Source organism: Muscardinus avellanarius (genome assembly GCF_963383645.1).
Source record: "Muscardinus avellanarius genome assembly, chromosome: 14".
Lineage (NCBI taxonomy): Eukaryota > Metazoa > Chordata > Mammalia > Rodentia > Gliridae > Muscardinus > Muscardinus avellanarius.
In genome coordinates, this window is record NC_137800.1 from 90,209,564 (window position 1) to 90,229,894 (window position 20,331).

The 20,331-nt window shown below is 60.6% G+C and overlaps 1 protein-coding gene across 4 annotated transcripts in view; it reads right to left on the reverse strand.

Moving 5' to 3' along the window:
- Nucleotides 1-291: 291 nt before the first annotated feature.
- Nucleotides 292-20,331, reverse strand: part of GRM4 (glutamate metabotropic receptor 4) — a gene marked incomplete at both ends in the record, with an annotated part of 81,082 nt that continues 61,042 nt past the window's right edge. For 2 of the 4 annotated variants that reach the window (XM_080710945.1, XM_080710944.1), the window contains 5 exons: nt 4,694-4,743; nt 9,350-9,596; nt 14,240-15,175; nt 19,143-19,279; nt 19,452-19,652. In XM_080710945.1, coding sequence (XP_080567071.1) covers nt 4,694-4,743; nt 9,350-9,596; nt 14,240-15,175; nt 19,143-19,279; nt 19,452-19,652 — 1,571 coding nt within the window. Of the gene's footprint in view, nt 319-4,693; nt 4,744-9,349; nt 9,597-14,239; nt 15,176-19,142; nt 19,297-19,444; nt 19,653-20,331 lie in introns of those variants that run through there. The other 2 variants (XM_080710943.1, XM_080710946.1) reach the window with 2 other exon arrangements.

Here is a 20,331-nt window from a genome sequence, read left to right on the forward strand (position 1 = left end):
GTAAGAGAGGCCGCCGGAGGGGCCGGCAGGACGTCCTGGACCCAGGGAGTTAGGAAGTCCCGGGGGAGCTGCACCCACAAAGGGGCTTCCAGGCCCCAGTGATGGGGGAGGAGGCGCCCGGCGCTGGAGCCAAGTCCTGCTTCCTGCCCCAGCCCCACCTCTGTTTTCTTCTTCTTCCTTCTTTCCCCTCTTACTTGTAATAAAAACATAATTACGGGGCTTTATAAAAAAAAAAAAAAGGCAAATTATGGTGACATGCTTTAATTATCCGCCGAGCAATGGCGGGCTGAATTACACAGGCAGGGCCTCGGAGGTTACCTAAAAATAAAGCAAGAAGCCTCATTAGAGGCTAATTGCTGCTTTTGCCAACCCAAGTGAGATTCTGGCACACACGCCATTCAGTGCTGGCTTGTCAGAGAAGGCCGAGCCCCGTGAGGCTCGGAGTGCCGGGGCGGTCCGGGCCAGGCAAGAGGGCAGGGAGGGGATCCTGGTTTCAGGAGGAGTACCTCAGTTTCCCCTCCATGCTCAGCCTGCAGATGGGAGCCGGGTTAGGGAGAGGGCGTGGTGGAGCCTCAGGGATGTGCACCTTCTCTGGGGCATCCCAGGCTCCTGGTGGGGCTGACGTGGTCCCCGGGGTCCCTGGAGCCTGGGCCCAGAGAGACGCAGGATGAGTGGGTTAGACCACCAGACGTGAGAACCTGGAGCCGCCCACCGAGCTGGAAGGGCTTGGCCCCTGACTCTGCAGCCGGCCTCGCAGGGCCCCCGAGATCTGCAAAGATGTCCCGTGTGTCCACGTGGCCTGGTGGCTCTTGGGTTCCTGCTCGGCCTGCTGCGGGAGCCCAAGACCGGCCCGTGAGTGGGCATCACGGCTCCCTCCTGGCTCCGACTCCACCAGCCCCGGGTCTGTTCCATGCCTGGCCCACTCACACCACACACCGTCCTGCCAGGGGGCTTTGAAAGCACGCTCAGCCTCCCCCGGAGCCCACGGAGTACGGGCCTCAGGGCACTGCCACCCTCTGCCCATCTTCCTTCCTTCCTTCCTTCCTTCCTTTCTTTTCCTTCTTTTTTTTTTTTTTTTTTTTTTTTTTTTGGTACTGGGGATTGCATCTAGGAGTGTTTAACTTTGAGCTATACCCCCAGCCTTTTTTTTTTTTTTTTTTTGCATACTGGAGATGGAACCCAGGGGCATTCTACCTCCGAGCTACACTCCCAGCCCTAATTTTTAGTCTTCATATTGGAACAGGGTCTCACTGAGTGGCGAAGGGCCTCACTAAGTAGCTGAGGCTCCTGTGAACCGCGATCCTCCTGGCTCAGCCTCCCTAAGTGCGCACCACTCCCCCCCAGGCCTTGTATTGCTTCTTTTTTATTTTGAAACAGGGTCTCACTAAGTTGCTGAGGGCCTCGCTAAGTTATTATAGCTGTCCTTTAACCCGCAGGCCTCCTGTCTCAGCCTCCCAAGGTCTGGGGTTACAGGCGTGTGCTACCACGCCCGACTTCCCTGGCCATCTTTTTTTTTTTTTTTTTTTGTGGTACTGGGGTTCCTGGAAACTCTTCTACCTCTGGGCTACACTCCCAGACACCTATTTTTTATATTTTTATTTGGAAACAGGGTCTCTTAAGCCAGCGAGGCTGGCTTCAAACCTGCGCGATCCTCCTATCTCCGCCTCCCAAGCGCAGAGATGACAAGCGTGCGCCACCACGCCCGGCCCTGGCCATCTTTTGGTCCCCGTCTTATAAAATATAACACCCTAAAGACTTTAACTCAGCAACTGGCTGCCTCTTTGGGGTGTCCCACGGGAACTCAGGCACTAATCTAGGGGTGAGCCGCCAAGTACAGCAGGAGGTACCAGCTTCCAGACAGAGAGCACAGCGCCAGCCTCACCCACCCCGAGCTGCTGAGCCCCTCTGCACACCTCGGGTACTGATGTCCACGTGCTCCACACCCGTATTCAAGGGCTCAGCCTCCCTACTTCCCACACGTCATGGCCGCGGTGATCTCCCTGTGGACCACCAGCTTGCATTTATGCTTCTCTCTATTTCTTTTGTGTGGCACTGCGGACTGAATGCGGGGCGCTCTGCCTCCGAGCCGCACCCCGGCACCACTTCACTTTTATTTGGAAGCAAGGTCTTCCTCCATCGCTACGGGTCTTGCTGAGTTGCTGAGGCTAGCCTGGAACCTGCCGTCCTTCTTCTCAGTCTCCCAAGCACTGGGATGACAGGCCTGCGCCACCGGCCCGACTCGTCAGCCTTTCTGTATTCAGTCCGGTTAGCCAGGCATGGTGGCGCACGCTTGTAGTCCCAGCATTTGGGAGGCGGAGGCAGGAGGACCGCGGCGGCTGCCCACCCAGGCCGCTGCCCCTGACTGGCTCTCTCAGCCTCCTCCCCACTGTGGACGCCACAAAGCTGACTCTGGCCTCTTCCCAGCCTCCTGCAGCCCCCCAAGTGCTGAGGGGAGCAGAGGGCAGCACCCCCCATTGGGGAGGGGTTCACGTCCTGGGCTGAGCTCCTGGTCAGGCCCCGGCCCAGCCAGCCTTGAACCTTTCTCAGAGCGGGGCGGGTAGCCCGGCTGGGGACTGCAGGTCACCCTCAGGGGCGAGCTGGCGCACCCCTCTTCTGAATCCAGAACCTGCCTGGCGGTTGGCCAGGGCCCCTCCAGTCCTTGGTCACCCGTCCTACACCCCTGGCAGCTGGCTGTGGGGCGGCGTCCTCACTGGGTCGCTGGCTCTGTAATTTCACCTGCAGGCCAGCCCCAGCTCTCCCGTTCCCTACCGCCGGCCTGGGGGCCCAGCTGCAGGGACACGTGGTGTCCACTCACACCGCTTGAGTCTAAACAGACGGACAGACGGATGGACATCACGCAGGCCCATCGAGGTCACCGGAGGGGCCCAGCAGAACGCGGCACTGAGGCCAGAACGGACGGGTACATGCATGGCGGGGGTGGGCCGCGAACCCACGAACCCGGCGGTGCACTCAGGCTCCCCGTGGACAGCGCCCCAGCGGGACCTGCGGGACACACCCACATCAGGGCCTGGAGACGAGGCTGCAGGGCTCCCTGGGCCCGATCCTGCCGAGGACAAGCTGGCTGGAGGGAGAGGAGGGTGAGGCAGGGTTATGGGGCAGTCCTGGGCGGGCAGAGAGGTGGGGCCGAAATGGTACCCACCTGCCAATGAGGGTGCTAATCCGAGTGTGTTTGTGTGTGCGTGCGTGCATGTGTGTGTGTTACTGGGGATGAAATCCAGGGGCATTCTGCCTTCAAGCTACTCTCCCGGCCCTATTTTTATTTTGAAACAGGATCTTAGTGGGTTGATGAGTTACACTACCTGTCTCAGCCTCCCAAGTACTGGGATTAAGAGCATGTGCCGCCACACCTGACCCACACCTGACCCTCATTCTGTTAAGGGCTCAGATCCTATGCCCTCGTGTTAATTCTGAATTAATCCTAATTAGCTCTCAAAGGCCCCCCTTTTTTATGGTACTGAGGATTAAACCCAGGGACATTCTAAAATCCTGCCCCCCCCCTTTTTTTAAACAGAGTCTCAGTAAGTTGCTGCGTCTCTGCTAAATAACTGGGGCTGGCCTCAAGCCTGACATCCTCCTGTCTCAGCCTCCCAAGTCCTTACAAGCGTGCGTCACCACACCCGGCTCGGTCAGGCCGTAAGCCCTTACCACCATCACTGAGCGAGAGCTTTTTAACAGGTGGACACGGGGGGACGGACATTCAGTCCCCAACTAGGGCCCCATTTACCTCCCTCACATAGGGACCATCAGTGCGATTTCTTGAATTTTCAGCGACATCCTTGCCCCTGAAACCCAGCTCCTCCCCACTCAAGGTCTCCACACCACCTCCTGCCACCCCAGCCCCGAATCCACCCCCAGGTCCTCCTCCCTCCAAGAGAGCTCCCCCGGGGCCCGGGGCCCTCCCCCACGGGGCCCTCGGAGGATGTGGAGCCCGGGTGCAAAACCATGTGTTTATTTTTATTAGAAATGTTCTTGGTATAAAAACAATCATGCGCTACACATTGTCATCAATAACCATCACCAAACACCCAGGCACTGAACTCCGTGTCAGCGGCGGCGGCGGGCGGGACACACGGCAGACGGGCGGGGCGCGGGCAGGCTTCGCAACACACTTGAGGGAGCTGTTTTTTTGTTCGGGCTTTTTTGTGTTTTGATTTTTTTTTTCTTTTTTTTTTTCCGCAACATGGAAGATTCGGTGGGTTGGGAAAGGGGCGAGCAGAGAGAATCCAGAGGGAATGTAGCCAAGGGGACAGAAAAGAAAATGCGTGAGAGGGGAGACCTGGGGGCGCAGAGGAGCCGGGAGGCGCGGGCGGGCGCAGGTCCTGAGGCAGGCAAGACGAAAACGGGGACGACCAGGAGGACAGCACTGCCAGGGAGAGAGACAGCCGGACAGAGATCAAAGAAGACAGGGATGGAGGCGGACTGAGAAGGTCACCAGCGGTCAGACAGAGGCTCGCTCCGCCCGCTGAGCCCCGGGAGCCGGGAGGGCGGCAGCGAGACGCAGGCTCTGGACGCAGGCTCTGGAGCTGCGGCTGTCTGTCGCTGGGCCTCCCGCTGCCGCCCACCGGTCGGTCCAGCGGGGCCGGGCTCGCTCTCCTCAGCACCAAGCCACACCCGGGACGGCCGTGCCCTCGGAGCGGCCCTGGCCCGACGCGCCGTCCACGGGAGTCGCTCACTAGATTGCGTGGTTGGTGTAGGTGACGTAGGTCTGTTTGGTGGCCAGGACTGGAAGGAGAGAGATGGGTAGCCAGGAGTCAGGGGTCGCCCTTCTTTTCTTTCTTTCTTTCTTTCTTTTTTTTTTTTTGTGTGTGTGCGGTACTGGAGATGGAACCCAGGGACATTCTACCTCCGAGCTACACCCCCAGCTCTATTTTTTATTCTTTATTTTGAAGCAGGGTCTCACTGAGTTGCAGAGGGCCTCACTAAGTAGCTGAGGCCGTCCATGAACTACGATCCTCCTGTCTCAGCCTCCCGAATGCTGGGATTACAAGCGTGCGCCACCACGCCTGGCTATTTTATTTTATTTTGTGGTGGCAGGGATTGAACCCAAGGCATTCTACCTTCGAGCTACACCCCCCAGCCCAATTTTCTTTCTTTTTTGGAAATAGGGTCTCATTAGGTTGATGAGAGTCTCACTGTAATCTTGGGAGGCGGAGACAGGAGGATCGCACTGGTTCGGAGCCAGCCTTGCTGGCTTAAGAGACCCCGTTTCCAAATAAAAATATAAAATAGGTCTGGGAGTGTAGCCCGGAGGTAGAAGGGCTTCCAGGAACCCCAGTACCACCAAAATAAATAAATAAATAAATAAATAAAGCAAAACATTGTTTAAGGGAAACACACCTTCTGGGCGAATACACATTAAGCATGCTAGGACGAGACCTAAGAAAGCGGGAGCAGGGACACAGGAGACAAGGGCCCCAGAGAAGGGCCTCCTGGCTGGAAACCAAGGCTGATCGAGCCCTCGCCCACGCCCAGGGAAAACGCAGGCACGGCACCCCGAGCCCTCTGAGCGGCCGCCCTTTCCAGCTCTCGGGGTCGCACCCTGAGTCTTGAGAGCGCCTGTCTGCCGCTGCTCTGGCCCTTACCCCATGACTGGGCGTAGGGTGGCACATCCGGGTATCTCCCGTTTCCTGGCCACAGCCCCGTGGCACCCTCCCCACCAGGCCCAGCCCCATGTCAGCTCCAAAGACAAATGATAAAAACCGCCCTCACGAGCGCCCCAGACCTCCAGAGCGTGCGCCTGGCAGCAGACCCACCAGGAGGCCCAGTGTCGTCCCACTTCACAGATGGGACACTGAGGCCAGAGGAGGGAGGCGCCAGGCCAGGCCTGCAGTTTTATTCTGTCCCGCCAGGGTGTAGGGTCCCCACAGTGGCCAGGAATCAAAGGCAAGACTGCTGCCCGGTGGGGGCTGGCTAGTGCAGAGGGAGGAAGCTGGAGAGGAAGACATCCCTGACCCTCTGTCAGCTCAGAAAAGGAAGCTCGTCTGCCGGCTGAGCTGGGGGCTTCTGGGCTGGAGAGGAGGAATGTGGGAAGAACACGCGCTGCTCTGCAAGGGGCCCCCGACCTTCTCTGTTTTCACGGGGCACGTGACTGCCAGTTCAGGGACTACGTGTACCAGCCTCCCTTGCAATCCTGGCACACGCCTGTAATCCCAGTACTTGGGAGGCTGAGACAGGAGGGTCAAAGGTTCAAAGACAGCCCCAGCAAATTAGCAAGACCCTGTTTCAAAATAAAAAATAAAAAGGTTAAGGATGTAGCTCAGAAGAGGAATGCCCCTGGGTTCAATCCCCAGTGTAAAATAATGATGATGATGGTGGTGGTGGTGGTGGCAGGGACCTGAGCCTCACACCTGCCCCACCCACCCTCTGGGTACTCTTAAGTTAAAGAGAAATAAACTTCTGTGTGATCGAGCCTCTCTGTTCCGGCCTGGGACCTCTCTGTCATAGCAACATAGCCAAGAGTCCACGGATACAAGCAGGGTCGCCGTGTCCCAGGAGGTCCGCCACCTGTGGGAGAAGCGACTGGCTGGGGATGCGGTAAGCCAGAGGAGGGCCAGCCACGGGCGGCGGGGAGGCTCAAGGCCGGAGTTCTGCTCAACCAAGGAAGACCTTTCTTCTGGCCAGGGCTGAGAGCGGAGCTGGCGGCCTTGCAAGGGCGTGAGCTGCTCTTTGCAGGAACAGTCAAGCAGAGAATAATCACTCGCCTCGAACTCTCTGCTGGGCCTCAGTCTCCCTGCCTGTAACAGGAGTGTGCAGAGTAGCCCCCTTTGCCTAGACTTCTTTTCCTGAGGGGGTGCCAACTCCTACCAACACCTCCATCACACCCAAACTCCCCGCAGTCAGAGGAAGATCTGACAGGCTGCTCTGTTAACTGTCCGCCTGCGGGCCAGGCTGGGGAGGAGCGTACCCCAGGGCTCCATCACCCCGGGCAAACTGACAAAACTGTTTCCAACCCTGTAAGACCCTTCGCTGACGCCTGGCTCGGAGGCGGAAGAAAACCCCCAGCAGCGGGGGCAGCCAAACCCCACATACTGCAGGGGACCCGAGAACGTGCCGGAGAGGACGGACGGCAGGCCCTTCTCCCTTGAAGTCTGCCCCGGGCACCCAGGCTCGTGGCAGGGCTCAACGGAAGCATCCCGCCAGCCGCCGGGAGACCTGCGGCTGGCCCTGGCCTCACCGCTGCGGGGGATCCCAGCACCTGCCATGGGGCCCATTGGTAGGTGGGGTGAGAGCCCTGCAGCTGGCGCTCAACCAAGGGGCAGATACCACCCTCTAACCCCTACAGAATGCTGGCCAGTGGGGAGGGACAACCAGAGCGAAAGGGACAGGACGGGGCCAGGAGCCACGGGAGCTCAGTGTGAGGACGGCCCCCAACCCGCCCCGACGGGCCCTCCCCGCAGACTTCCTAAAGCAGCTCAGATAGAAATTAGCTGGGTGGCTAAGGCGCCCGCTGACAGTCAGCCATTTGTCCCCCGTGTCTACGCGCCCAATCTGCCTGCGATCAGCCCCTCAATTATTTATTCTGTTGTTTGTTTAAAGATATGTGGCCTGCCAGTGACAGAGTGAAAAATGTGCCTGTTCCCCGGAGTGACACTCTCCACTCCCCGCCGCTCCCGCCTCCCTCCGGCTGGCTGTCCTGAGGACTAAAGGCCCGTGGTCGGTCACCCAGCTGAGCGGCGGTGCTGAGGAAGCCCCCATGCACAACCATGCCCCCTTCTCTGAGCAGGTGAGCGGCCAGCAGATACCGAGCGGACAATGTCAGGATGGTCCGTCAGAATCTCTGAGAATGGACCAGAACAGGTCCATTACTGTCACCCCGGGGCTACCACCCTCCCTCTGGGGGTCACGAGTTCAAAGGGGCACGGGGGAGGGGGCTGCACCCAGCACGCAGTGTCACCCTGAAGGAATGGGGCGCAGGAAGGGTGAATTCCCATGGGGAGGAGAGACACTGAGTCAGGTGACAGGAAGGGGGCTCTGCTCAGGACAGAAAGCCTTGGGGACTCTGGACATCCGGAAAGCCGGAGCTAGGGTCCTGTGAGGACCCTCTGCCCCTTCCCATCTTGACATGGAGGACCAGAAGACACCCCAAGGGAGCCCCAGGCCACAGGGGGTACCGGAGGAGGACTGGAGAGAGCCAGAGGTCAGTCAGGGTGGGGCACAGACCTTCCCCAAGGGGAAGGTGTGGAGCCGGGCGTGGCGGCGCACGCTTGTGATCCCAGCATTTGGGAGGCTGAGTCAGGAGGCTCGCCGTCTGTGGACAGCCTCAGCTACTGAGGCAGAAGCCCCTGGAGACAGGGGGTCTTCCCCCAACCGAAGCCCCCAAGGCTCTGCGACAGGAGAGGAGGTAAGGGAGCTGCCAGTCAACCACGTGGGCCACTTCCAGGGTAGGGCAGATGTGCGTGACCACAGCCCCACAGGGAGGACCAGGCCATGACCCAGAGCAGCGCAGTGAGGCCCCCGCAGGCTGGAGACCCGTCCTGACCCAGAGCGAGGCTCTATCCCTGAGGGGCCACCTGCTGGCTCTGCAGCCTGGGGGGCCTGGCCCTCATCTGTCTCCGCTGCCAGGCTGGAAGGTGGCAGGGAACAGGACCTGCCCGTGGGAAGGGTCCAAGAACTGGCACCCACTTTGCTGGTCCCCCCACCCATGTCCCCCTTCTCTCTGGAGGAAGCTATCCTGGCTGCGCCCACACTATCCCCAGCCAGCCCACCCCACAGACCAGGCCCTGACTCCCTCCTGAGACTTCCTGTTCTGAAACCCCCCCCCACCCTCAGCCCAAAGCCTAACTGTCCATGCCAGGCCTCCCGACGGCCCCGGGACACTGTGGGACCTGGGAACCTCAGCCTCTGTAGGTCCCAAGGCCCTGCCCGCCCCCCACTCATCTGTCCCGGAGGCCTAGGACCTGGGTCCCCATCTCTCCGGGCCCTGCTAGGGGGCTGCTGGACAAAGCCAAGCAAGGGTTACAGTGCGCTGGCACCGGCCCCCCAGTTACCAAAAGGCCAGTGGTGGAACCTCTGCACCACCCCGTCCTCCCCGGGGGGTTGGAAGGGCACAGGCTGGCTCGCGGATCCCAGGACAGGGAAATTTCAGGGTCTCTTGCCGCCAGCCCGCACCCAGCTCCCCATGGCCTCATCTCCGGAAGGGCGTGGCCAGAGCAGGGTTTGGGGAGACGCTGAAGGCTCTCGAAGCCACCAGGACACAGGACAGAAGGGGCTGGAACCTAGTGCCTCTCCCCAGGAGCTCACCTGTGACCTCTGCTCCTCCAGGGCTCCCCCAGGTGGGCGGGGCCCTGGTGGGCGGGGCCTGGCGGGCGGGGCGGGGCCGGGCACTCACCTGGGGCCTCCAGGTTCTCGCAGAGCTCAGACTTGGCCTCCCCGTTGGGACGGAAGTTGCCCTTCTGCGTGAACTTGTTGGACATGGCGGCGGCCGTGACGACGGCTTTGAGGCTGCGCTTGCGCTTGGGCACGTTCTGCTCCGGGTGGAAGAGGATGACGTACACCTTGGGCATGTAGAGCATTCCCAGGGACACGGAGGCGCTCAGGCTCACCGACACCGTCAGCGTCGTCGTCTGGATGTAGAGCTGCGGGCGGCGGGGAGGGCGTCAGGGCCAGGCCTGCGGCCGCGGGAGGGGCACCCGAGGGGACGGTCGGCCTGCCTCCTGCCTCCTCGCTTGCCCGGCCCGCCCGGGCTCAGGGCTTGGCGGGCGCCACCCTACAGGCTACCTGGGAGGCACCTTGAGGGCACCCCCTGGGACCACAGCGACCTCGGGAACAGTCCCCACGGGCCGCGGGTGCCCTGGAGTGACCGGGTGGAGGCGACCGCGGGCACCAGTGCCACCCAGCGCTGGGCAGACCCTCGGCGCGGCCGCGGCTCTGCATAGACGCGGCAGCCGTCAAAGCTCATTTCATGCTTGCGAGCGGCTCTAACAGTGACAGATGTTTAGCAAAATGAAAGCCCATTAATCTGGGTGTCGGATAATCCATTCTTCAATAGCGGGGCCTTCCAGGCAGGCCCACACGTCCCACCGCCCCCACCCGGGGCTCATCCCACTCCCCTGCCCCTCCTCTGGGTCTCAGGGGACCTTCTGCCCCCCAGCCAGGGCGGGGCCAGGGGAGGCCCGGTGCACCTCCCAGGTCCTGGGGTACAGAGGCAGGAAACACCCTGTCTCCAGACCCGCTGGCGCTCCCACCACAGGGATGCCCTTCACTTTGGTACCCAGACCAGCAGCATGGGACAAGGCTCTAGACTTGCTTCCTGAGGTCAGCTGGGCCCTGATCCCATCTGGAGGGCGAGGTGTGCCATCGTCAATCCCCTGCCCATGATCTGCCCCAGCCCCACAGCGCCATGCCATGCAGGAGCTGGAGGCCGCACTCACAGCGTCATACCCGGCTTCCTACGTGGCTGAGGGCAAGAGAAATGAGCTCTGGGGCCCAAGAGGAGCTGCTCCTCCAGGCCTGTTTTGCTTTTTTTTTTTTTTAGTACTGGGGATCTGGGGATGGAATCTGGAATCCAGGGGTATTTGACCTCTGAGCTACACCCCAGCCCTATTTTTTATTCTTTATTTGGAAACAAGGTGTCATTGAGTTGCAAAGGGCCTCACTAAATAAGCTGAGGCTGGCCATGAACTGCGATCCTCCTGTCTCAGCCTCCCGAATGCTGGGATTACAAGCGTGCACACCTTGCCCAGCCAAGCCTGTTTTCCCATCCCAAGCCTGTGGTCCCCAGGGCGGACAGCACGCCGCTGGCTGGTCATCACCACTGGACTGTGGAACAGCTGGGTCTCATTCGAGCGGGGGTTCCCTGAAGGTAGGGGCCATCTCTCCTTGCATGCTGGGCTTCCTGGGCATGGGGGGCAGCTGTTTATCAGCACCCTTTGCCCCCACCTTGCAGGTAGGGTGGCGTGCACCTGGGCCCGTGTGGAGTGGGTGGGACCAGGCACCGAGGCCCCTCTCTGGGCAGCGTGAACTCTGCGGGGGACACAGCCCCATGTGACCGGTCAGGGGCCTGGGCTCAGGTGCCACTCCACCCTGGCCCACTGTGGGTGCTGGCACTGCTCTGCTGAGAGGGCCTGCGCTTGGCCGAGTGCCCTGCCGTCGCCGCCATCTTGGATTCTGAATCTCCCTGGCACTGGGGCGCTTTGCCATCATTCCGCCGGGGCCCAGAAACTTTTCTGAAGACAAAATTCAGGAGGGGGATAAGCAAAGAGGCTCCTCTGCTGTGCTGGGGCCCAGCACGGGCCTCTGGGGCTCCGCTAGCCACCCCCAGCCTGAGGCAGGCCAGGGCACAGCAGGGCCGAGGCTGCACCTCAGCTCCCCTCCGCGCCCAGGTCCCGAGGTCCCCGCCTCCCAGCTGCCTCTGGATCAAGCTTTGTCTCTGGCCGTCCCTGTGCAGTGGTCATCAGGAAGTGGGGGCCCATGAGCCCTCGTCAGAACAGCAGTGGCCCCCCAGAACCTGGCAGGCACCCCTGAGTGTGGCAGCCAGGCAACAAGGTCTTACTAAATGGCTGAGGCTAGCCTTGAACCTGCGGTCCTCCTGTCCCAGCCTCCCTAGGTCTGGTATTACAGGTGTGCACCACCACACCCAGCAAGAAGAGGGTCTTCAAGGCAGGCAGAGTGCAGGGTGGCTCGCCCTCTGCCCATCGCCCATCTCCCAGCCCGCTGGTACCGACCTCTCAACATCCCTGCTCCCCGTGTGCAGGCCCCAGCCACATTCCGGCCTTCGCAGGAATCCTGCAGGAGACCTCACCAGCCACGTGGTCCCGGAGGAAAGGAGAGTTGCCAGCGCTGGGCTCATGGCACAGAAGGAGCAGCCGCATGTGTGAAGGGCACGTCTCTGGCTTTTGTGCTGGGCTGGGCGGGTGTGGGAGCCAGGACCCTGGGGTTGGGGGCTGAGGGCTCTGCCTGCTTCGGGTTTCTTCCCTGGCCACTCCCCAGTGGGGACTGAGATCCTTCAATTCTACAGACCAGATAAATGGACTTCCCCATACCCTGGCGGCCTCCACGGCCACGTCCTGCCAGAGCCCACAGGAGCAGGAACCCCAAGGAGAGGAGGAAGCCGCTCGGGACGGCTCAGGGTAATGCCACAGGGCTGCGGTGTTAAGCCCTGGAAATCGGGGCTAATGCTGGGAAATCCATCCGCCTGCTCACCAGAGCGGCACAGACAGCTCTACTCTGCGCCAGCACCCGCGCCAGGGGGACGGGCGCAGCTCAGCACAGCCCCCGGCGGCACACGAACCTCCTCCACTCACACACACTCAGCCACAGCTGCACACCCATCCCTCAGACACGCTCCTTCGTGCACGTGGACACAGACGCCTTCAAACACATCCACGCAGCCCTGCGCACACGCACTGAAGCCCACGCCCTCACGTCCCCACACCTGTGTGCAGTGTGCACACAACTAGCAGCTGCGAGCCCCTGGCACTAATGCTGCCACCCCACTCGGCATGAGGTGCCTCCGCCCGCGCGCACCCGGCAGCCACACCTGAAGCTTGCTCTGGGGCACATCCGGCTCTGGCGTGCCGGGGGCCCAGGTACAGCCCCGGGCTGCCCGGGCCTCTAAGAAGCCTGGGGCCAACCCTCAGGGACGTAAGAGCTCTTTTCTTTTTTCCATATTTGTGTGTGGTACAGGGGATTGAACCCAGAGGCGCACTACCTCCAAGCTACGCCCCAGCCCTATTCGTTCTGAGAAAGGGTCTTGCTAAATTACTGGGGCTGGCCTCAAATCTGTGATCCTCCTGTCTCAGCCTCCCAAGTACTAGGATTACAGGTATGGCGCCACGCCCGGCTTAGCATTTCTCTTCCCTTTGGAACTCCAAGAGGAGGAGAAGATATGCCACACCCCACGTCTGGGGCAGAGCTGGGCGCAATGGCCACGCGTTGGTGGGCCAGCCTGTGATGTGGCCTGGGCCTACTCCATCCCTCTCTAGGATTCTGGAGGGGTCACCTGGAAGGCCTGCAGGGGAGGGACCACAGCCCCAACTTACGATAAAGAAACAGACCACGGTGCCCGCTGGCCTGCCCAGACCTCACGGCCAGACACGAAGCTCAGAGCAGGAACCGGGGTCCCCAGTCCCCCCTGATGCCTGACTCCGTGACTTCCAGTCCATCAAGATAACCCCTCCCCAGTCATCCAGGCAGTGTCCAGATGGGGCCGAGGGTGCGTCTATGTGACCCTGGGGTGGGCAGACCTTCGGGCCAGGCCAGTAGCATGCAGAGACGGCCCCCGTGGGGCTCCAGCCCAGGAGGAAAGGGCCCCGGCGGGGCTCCCGGGCCTCGGGGCAGCCTGGGGCTGGCGAAAGAGGAAGCAAGTACCTTCCTTGTGGTACTTGTGAAGCAAGAACATTCTGTGTGACTCACTCCACACCGCAGAAGCTGTTGTCATTTGGATACAGAGCGCCCCAGAAAGAGTTCGTGTACTGGCAAAAATGTTCAAAGGTGATATCATTGAATCTGAGGGTTTCTGATCTCTTCAGTAAATCCATTAATTAAGGGACTTACTGGGTAGTAAGGTAAGAAGGTAGAGTGCGGCTGGAGGAATAGGTCAGACGGTGTGGCCTTGGGGACTGTGTGTGTGCGTGTCCCTTGCCCCCCGTCCTTTGACCTCTCTGCTTCCTGTTGCCATGCCCTGAGCTCCACAGACACGATCAAGCCTAACATGGACTGGACGAAATGTCTGAAATCTCCAGAACTGTGAACAAACAAATCTTCATCTAAGTTGCGGTCATCAGGTATGTGAGATCATAGCAGAGAGGATGCCGGCTGCAGCAGGGACCTGAGGGGGCCTGTGAAGGTGGACAGAGGAGGGAGAAGACACAGTGGCCCAGAGGAAGACTGGGCTGGCCACAGGGAGGGGAAGGGGGAGGCTAGAAAGAGCAGTGAATAAAAGGGGTTCAACATCCACAGCAGAGAGAGGAAGGGATGGGGGGGGATGGGAGGGACAGGCGAGGATGGAGAGAGAGAGGAAGAGAGGGAGGAGGGGAGGGGAAGAGGGAGAGGGCACAAAGAGGGAGGGGACAACGGGGAAGAAAGGGAGGGAAGAGACAGAGGGGCAGGCAAAGAGAAAGAGGGAGAGAGCAGGAAAAGCACAGAACCCAGAGAAAAAACTCGTAACTGGGGGACAGAAGGCAGAAGGAGGCGTCCCCCAAGCAGGGGGAGAAGCGGCCAGCCTGAGGAAGCCGGCCGCCCCGTCCTGCCCTGGCCACGCCCCTCAGCCAGCACCCACCTTGTCGGCCGACTGCGAGGTGCCAAAGAAGATGGGAATGAAGGCGAGCCAGACGATGCAGGTGGTGTACATGGTGAAGCCGATGGGCTTGGCCTCGTTGAAGGTCTCGGGCACGCCCCGCGTCTTGATGGCGTACACGGTGCAGGTGACCATGAGCAGCATGCTGTAGCCCAGCAGGCAGATGAGCGACAGGTCCGAGATGTCGCACTTGAGCACGCCCCTGGCGAAGCGGGGGTCGAGCGTCCGCTGGTCCTGGAAGTCCACCACCGAGTGGGAGGGGTCCACCACGAACCACACGCAGATGCCCAGCAGCTGCAGGGAGATGAGGCTGAAGGTGATGGCCAGCTGCGAGGCGGGGCTGATGAAGCGCGGGGCGCTGACGGAGCGCTTGCCCTGCTCGAAGATGCGGTAGATGCGGTTGGTCTTGGTGAGCAGGGCCGCGTAGCTGACGCTCATGCCGAGCCCCAGGAAGATCCGGCGCAGCGAGCAGGTGCCCAGGTCGGGCTCGGCGATCATGAGGAAGGTGGTGGCGTAGCACAGGAAGATGCCGGCCAGCAGCACGTAGCTCAGCTCGCGGCCCGAGGCCTTGACGATGGGCGTGTCGTTGTAGCGCACAAAGGTGACCACCACGAACAACGTGGCGGCGATGCCCACCACGGCCAAGAAGAGGGGCAGCACCGCCCAGGGCGAGTCCCACTCCAGCTTGATGATGGGGATGGGCCGGCAGCCCGTGCGGTTCTCGGTGGGCCGCATGTCGTAGGGACACGTCTTACAGGTGTAGCGGTCCACCTGGTACTGGTACCCCGTGCACGGCTCGCAGTGCCAGCAGCAGGGCATCCCCTTCACTACCTTTTTCCGCTCACCCGGCTGGCAGGGCAGGCTGCAGATGGAGCGGGGCAGCGGCTGCCCACTCCCCGGCCAGCGCATCCGCTCTATCTGGCAAGGACAGCACCGTGGGGCGGGTCTCAGGACGTGCCGCCAGTGCCCGGGCCAGCCCGCGGGGAAGCCCTGTTGCCCCACACCTGCATAGCCAAGTCGCCGGCTAAAAGCCCAGCTACCTGCACCCCACCAGAACTTACTGGATCTGACGGCTGGGTTTTTGTTGTTTTTTCTTTGGTTGTTTTTGTTTTTTGTGGTACTGGGGATGGAACCCAGGGGCATTCTACCTCTGAGCTACACCCCCAGCCCTGTTTTTCATTCTTTATTTTGAAACAGGGTCTCACTGAGTAAGGGCCTAAGTAGCTGATGCTGCCGCGAACCGCGATCCTCTGGTCTCTAGCTGGATTTATTTCTAATTGTACTAAGGACGGAGCCCAGTGGTTTTCTTCCTTTAAACTATTCGTTTTCAAATAGGGTCTCGCTAAGTTGCAGAGGGGCTCAGTCAGTAGCTAAGGCTGACCTCCAACCCGTGACCCTCCTGTCTCAGCCTTCCAAGTACTGGATTCCAGGCATGCACCATTACGACTGGCTGGACTTTTTTTGTGTGGTACTAGGGGTGGAACCTAGGGGCTTTTCTACCTCCAGGTTATACTTTCAGACCTCTTTTATACTTTATTTAGAAATAGAGTCTCACTAAGTTGCTGAGAGCCTCACTAAGTAGCTGAGGCTGCTTTGAACCTGTGCGATCCTCCTGTCTCAGCCTCCCAAGCACTGGGATGACAAGTGTGCGCCACCACGCCCGGCTGGATTTATTTTGTTATTATTTTATTTTTATAGTACCAGGAATTGAACCCAGGGGCTCTCTACCACTGAGTTGTATCCCCAACCCTTTTTATTTTTTATTTTTTTATTTTGAAACAGGGTCTTGCTAAGTTGCCAGGCCAGCGTGAAAGCTGTGATCCTCCTGTCTCGGCCTCCCAAGCACTGGTGATAATAGACATGTGTCACTGCACCCAGCTGCACAGCTGGACTTAAACAAGCTCCCCACACATGACTTAGAAATTACTAACCTAGGAGTCACCCGAGTGAATCCAAAACTCTCAAGACTCATATGGAGAAACTGAGTCCAGACAGCAGCAGTGATAACCTAGTATCACACAGGCCAGAGAGAACGCGGGAGCCCCGGCTCTAAGCCCCTCAGGCCTTGGGACCCGACACAATCAGCATCTCTGGGGCGCCTGTTAGGAATTCACACCTCAGCCCGCAGCCTCCCCACCCCGGCCCCACCCCACACGATGTCAGAGTGGGGCCGTGCTCCGCAGAGGCGGCACACAGAGATTTAATCAGAGAGCACTTCCTGTACCCGGGCTGGGTTTCCATACTTCCTGCTCTATATTAGTGCTACCCACAGCCCTGTCTCTGAAGATACAATCGCTGGGGGTGGAGAAGGCACGCAGGTGTTGTTGCACACCATTGGATATGTTACAATGTTCTGGAGAGTAAGCGAGCCCCCGGGAGCTGTGGGCGCTGGGCCGCTCGCTCCTGAGAAATGGCACCAGGATCTCAGAGCTGGAGAGGGTCGGGGGGGGGGGGGGGGGCCCTAAGCTGCCACCGAAGAGACAGCAGTGGCCGGTGCAGCAGTCCTGCTGGAACGAGGCCCAACGGTCCCCGGGCACTGTGTGCCTGCACGCTGCCTGGAGGGGTGGCCTACCCCCAGGACACAGGGTGGTAGTGCATGTTCTGGAAAATTCTGCAGTAGAGTAGAAAGGGTAGCAGAGGTGGGCAAGTCCTAGGGCCACACTTTTGTTGCTGGGGGGCAAAGAGCTGGACCCCTTAGGCCTTTGCTCACTGTCTGAGCCAGTGTTGGCCCCTAAGAGGCCATTTGGCCCATGCAGAGCGCCAATGGGAATGCTTGTAACAGTTGACTAGAAGGGAGGGTGGGACCTTGGGTTCATGGCCCTGCTGAGGCTGCAGCCCCCAGCGCAGGGCCGGCCCCTCGAGAGGGCCAGAGAGCCTCTGCAGGCTCACAGACGTGTTATGTAGCTAGATAGAAATGAGCAGAAGCTGGGCGTGGTGGTGCACACTTGGAATCCCAGTACTCGGGAGGCTGAGACAGGAGGATCCAGGTTCGCGGCCAGATTCAGCCACTTAGTGAGGCTCCCCACAACTTAGTGAGACCCTGTTTCAAAATAAAGAAGAAAAAAATAGGTCTGGGGGTGGAACTCGGAGGTAGGATGCCCCTGGGTTCAATCCCCAGTACCACAAAAGAAGGAAGGAAGGAGGGAGGGAGGGAAGGGAGGGAGGGGCCAGCAGGTGAGGGCAAGATGGGGGGGTCCCTGAGGGAAAGTGAGGCGCTGGTGAATGGGAATACAGGGCCTCTCTGCCTGGGGGCTAGAGAAGCCAGGCGCAGGAGGGGCCCTGCAGGGGAGAGCAGAGAGAGAGAGAGAGAGAGAGAGAGAGAGAGAGAGAGAGAGAGAGAGAGAGATTCCCCCGCATACACACGCAGGAGGGAGAGAGGTTTCCAGCCCCACAGGAGATGCACCACTGCTGCAGGCCACTCCAGGAAGCGGCCTGTCCCAGACCCTTCCTCTGGATCAGACCTCTAGAATTTAACCCGACCCTTTCTCTGGAATGTAACCGCTTGGTCACAGCCCTCTCTTAAAATGCATCCTGCTTCCCTAAAAAAACCTCTTAGCTGGATGTGGTGGCGCACGCTTGTCATCCCAGCATCGGGAGGCTGAGACGGGAGGATCACGTTTCACCGCCAGCCCCAGCTACTTAATGAGGCCCTCTGCAACTCAGTGAGACCCGGTTTTTAAACAAAGAATAAAAAAACAGGGCAGAGGTTGTAGCTCGGAGGTCAAATGCCCCTGGGTTCCATCCCCAGACCCACCCAAAAAATAAAAACCTCTTATGCCCCCCTATTTGGGCTTTTCTGTCTTGAAATCTTTCAGAAAAAAAAGCAAAAATTGAGGAAAAGATCGCTGGCCTAGACTAATTTATTTCTAGGAGACACTATCGCCCTGTAACAGGATAACCATGCCGGGCAACGAGCCCCTTGCTCTCGGCCCTGCAGCAAGACCCAGGCCAGGAAGCAACGCGTGTGGCCTTCCCCTGAGCTCCCAGAGCCTCGCCCACTGCCACCCCACAGCCGGGCACCCAGGAGGAGGTGGGAAGCCCCAGCGCCCCCCTGCACCTCCATCTGGGCCTTCAGGGCGGGGGAGGCAGGGCCGGCGGGTGGAGGGGCCCTGCACCCGCACCCACTGCCTTCAGCTACCCATCTGCAATGGCCTCACCCCGCCTGTTGTCTCTGCTCTGCATCCAGGATCCTGGCTACAGGAACAGCTCTGTTCCTGCCCTGGTGGGGCCCTGGAGTGTCCCTACGCCTCCCGGGGCAGGTGTCCTGGGCTATGGATTCTGGCTTAGAAAATGTCAGGGCTATGTAAGATCATGGTGGACAGGGCTTTGACTGGCTCAAGGGACTCCCTACTGGAACATTCCAGGAGACGCAGCTCTCCCTGGGGGCCTGGTGTCCTGCCTCTGGCAGCTAAAGTGTCACCCCACACCCCATGACCACCACCCGTCCCGCCCCCTCGCGGGACATAGGCCGAGGCCACAGGTGTTTCCCTTGGGAGTAGGGACAAGTCCTCTCTCCCCCCAGGTGCACCTTGATTTCCCAGCCGGGGACACCAAAGGCTCCAGGGAAAGCCACCACATCCCGGAGACAGTCTGTGAGCTGGAAGTGTGGCTAGGAGCACCCAGAAAAATGGCCGCCTTCTGATGTTGAACGGCCAGGGACACTCGAACGGCCCCCTCGCCACGGCCAGCACCAGAAACCCTCCAGCTCACCTGCATGCTCCACCTGAAGAGGATCCTCTGTCCCTCCTCACCCGCTTCACAAACGTGCCAAGCCCCTGGCCACTTGGGTTTGGGGGTGGGGCCCAGGGCCTCGGAGGTCTGGGAGGGGCCGGGGCTGGGGTGGACACCCGCTCTCCGTCCCTGCGGGCCTCCCTCTCCCGCTTACTCTGAGGTGCAGGTGGTCAGTCCAGGAACCGATGACCCTGTACTCAGCGGAGCCGTTGTGCAGCTGGTACTGGTAGATGTCGTAGCGCCCCGGCGCGTCTCCGTTCTCGTTGAAGGTCACCGGGTTTCCTGCAATGCCTGTCGGGAGGTCTATGCTGAGTCTTTACCCGGAGGCAGGAGGACATGGGCTCAGGGCAGAGACGTCGTGGGGGATGGACATCTTGGGGTTCTCACCCCTCGGGGATGTCTGGAAAGACCCCAGCGCCCCAGGACTCCTCCCCCGGGTGGGCCGGCCCGCCCCACGCCCCACCTGAGAAGTTGACGCTGCGGATGTACTTGAGCAGCTGCGTGCCGTCCACAGGGTCCATGCGAGGGCAGAGCCCCACGCGGCCGGGACACAGGTCCCGGTGCATGGCGTGCAGGGCGTGGCCCATGGCGTACACGGCGTCGATCACGAACTGCACCTTGCCCTCCTGCTCGTAGGACGAGTCCTGCCCGATGCGCTCCCGGTCTGCGGCGGGACAGCAGGCGGGGCGCCCGTGAGGACCTCACCCCTGTGCTCGGAGGCGCGGGACACCCAGCTCCTGCACACCTGGGGCTCCCGGCCCGAGCCCAGGGCTTGGTCCACCACCCCAGGAGATGCCTGGGGACACCCCAAGGGGGCCAGAGAGACCGCTGATGCCCCCATGGCAGACAGTCACCCCACCCGAGGGTGCCAACCTCACTCTAGGATGAGGTGGGTAAACCGAGGCACAGAGTCGCCGAGAGGCCGGTCTCAGATCACCTTCAGGACCCGTCACCGTTATCCCCGACCCCGCCTCCCACCTCATAACAACCTGCGCCCACAGCCAGGATGGCAGGACCTTCATTCTCAGCGCTAACCACGGCGGCTGACCAGAGCCCGGGGGTCTGACCTCCCGGCCACCGCTCCCCTCAGTGTCCACCCCACCCTGGCTCGCTGGCCCCGTGCAAGCTCCTGGGCCCCCAGAGGCCTCTGCAGCCTGAGGTGACAGAGGTCAGGGGGCAGGGGCCCTAACTAATCCCCCCAAAGAGGCAAGGTGCAGAAAACGCCTGCCGCAGGGTGGGTGGCCACCCCTTCTCATTCTGCTTGTGGTGTCAGCGGGGACTTCTGAGGTCCCTGGGCTGGAGCAACCCAGGACATCTTCCTGGAGGAGGAGGTCACTCTGGCC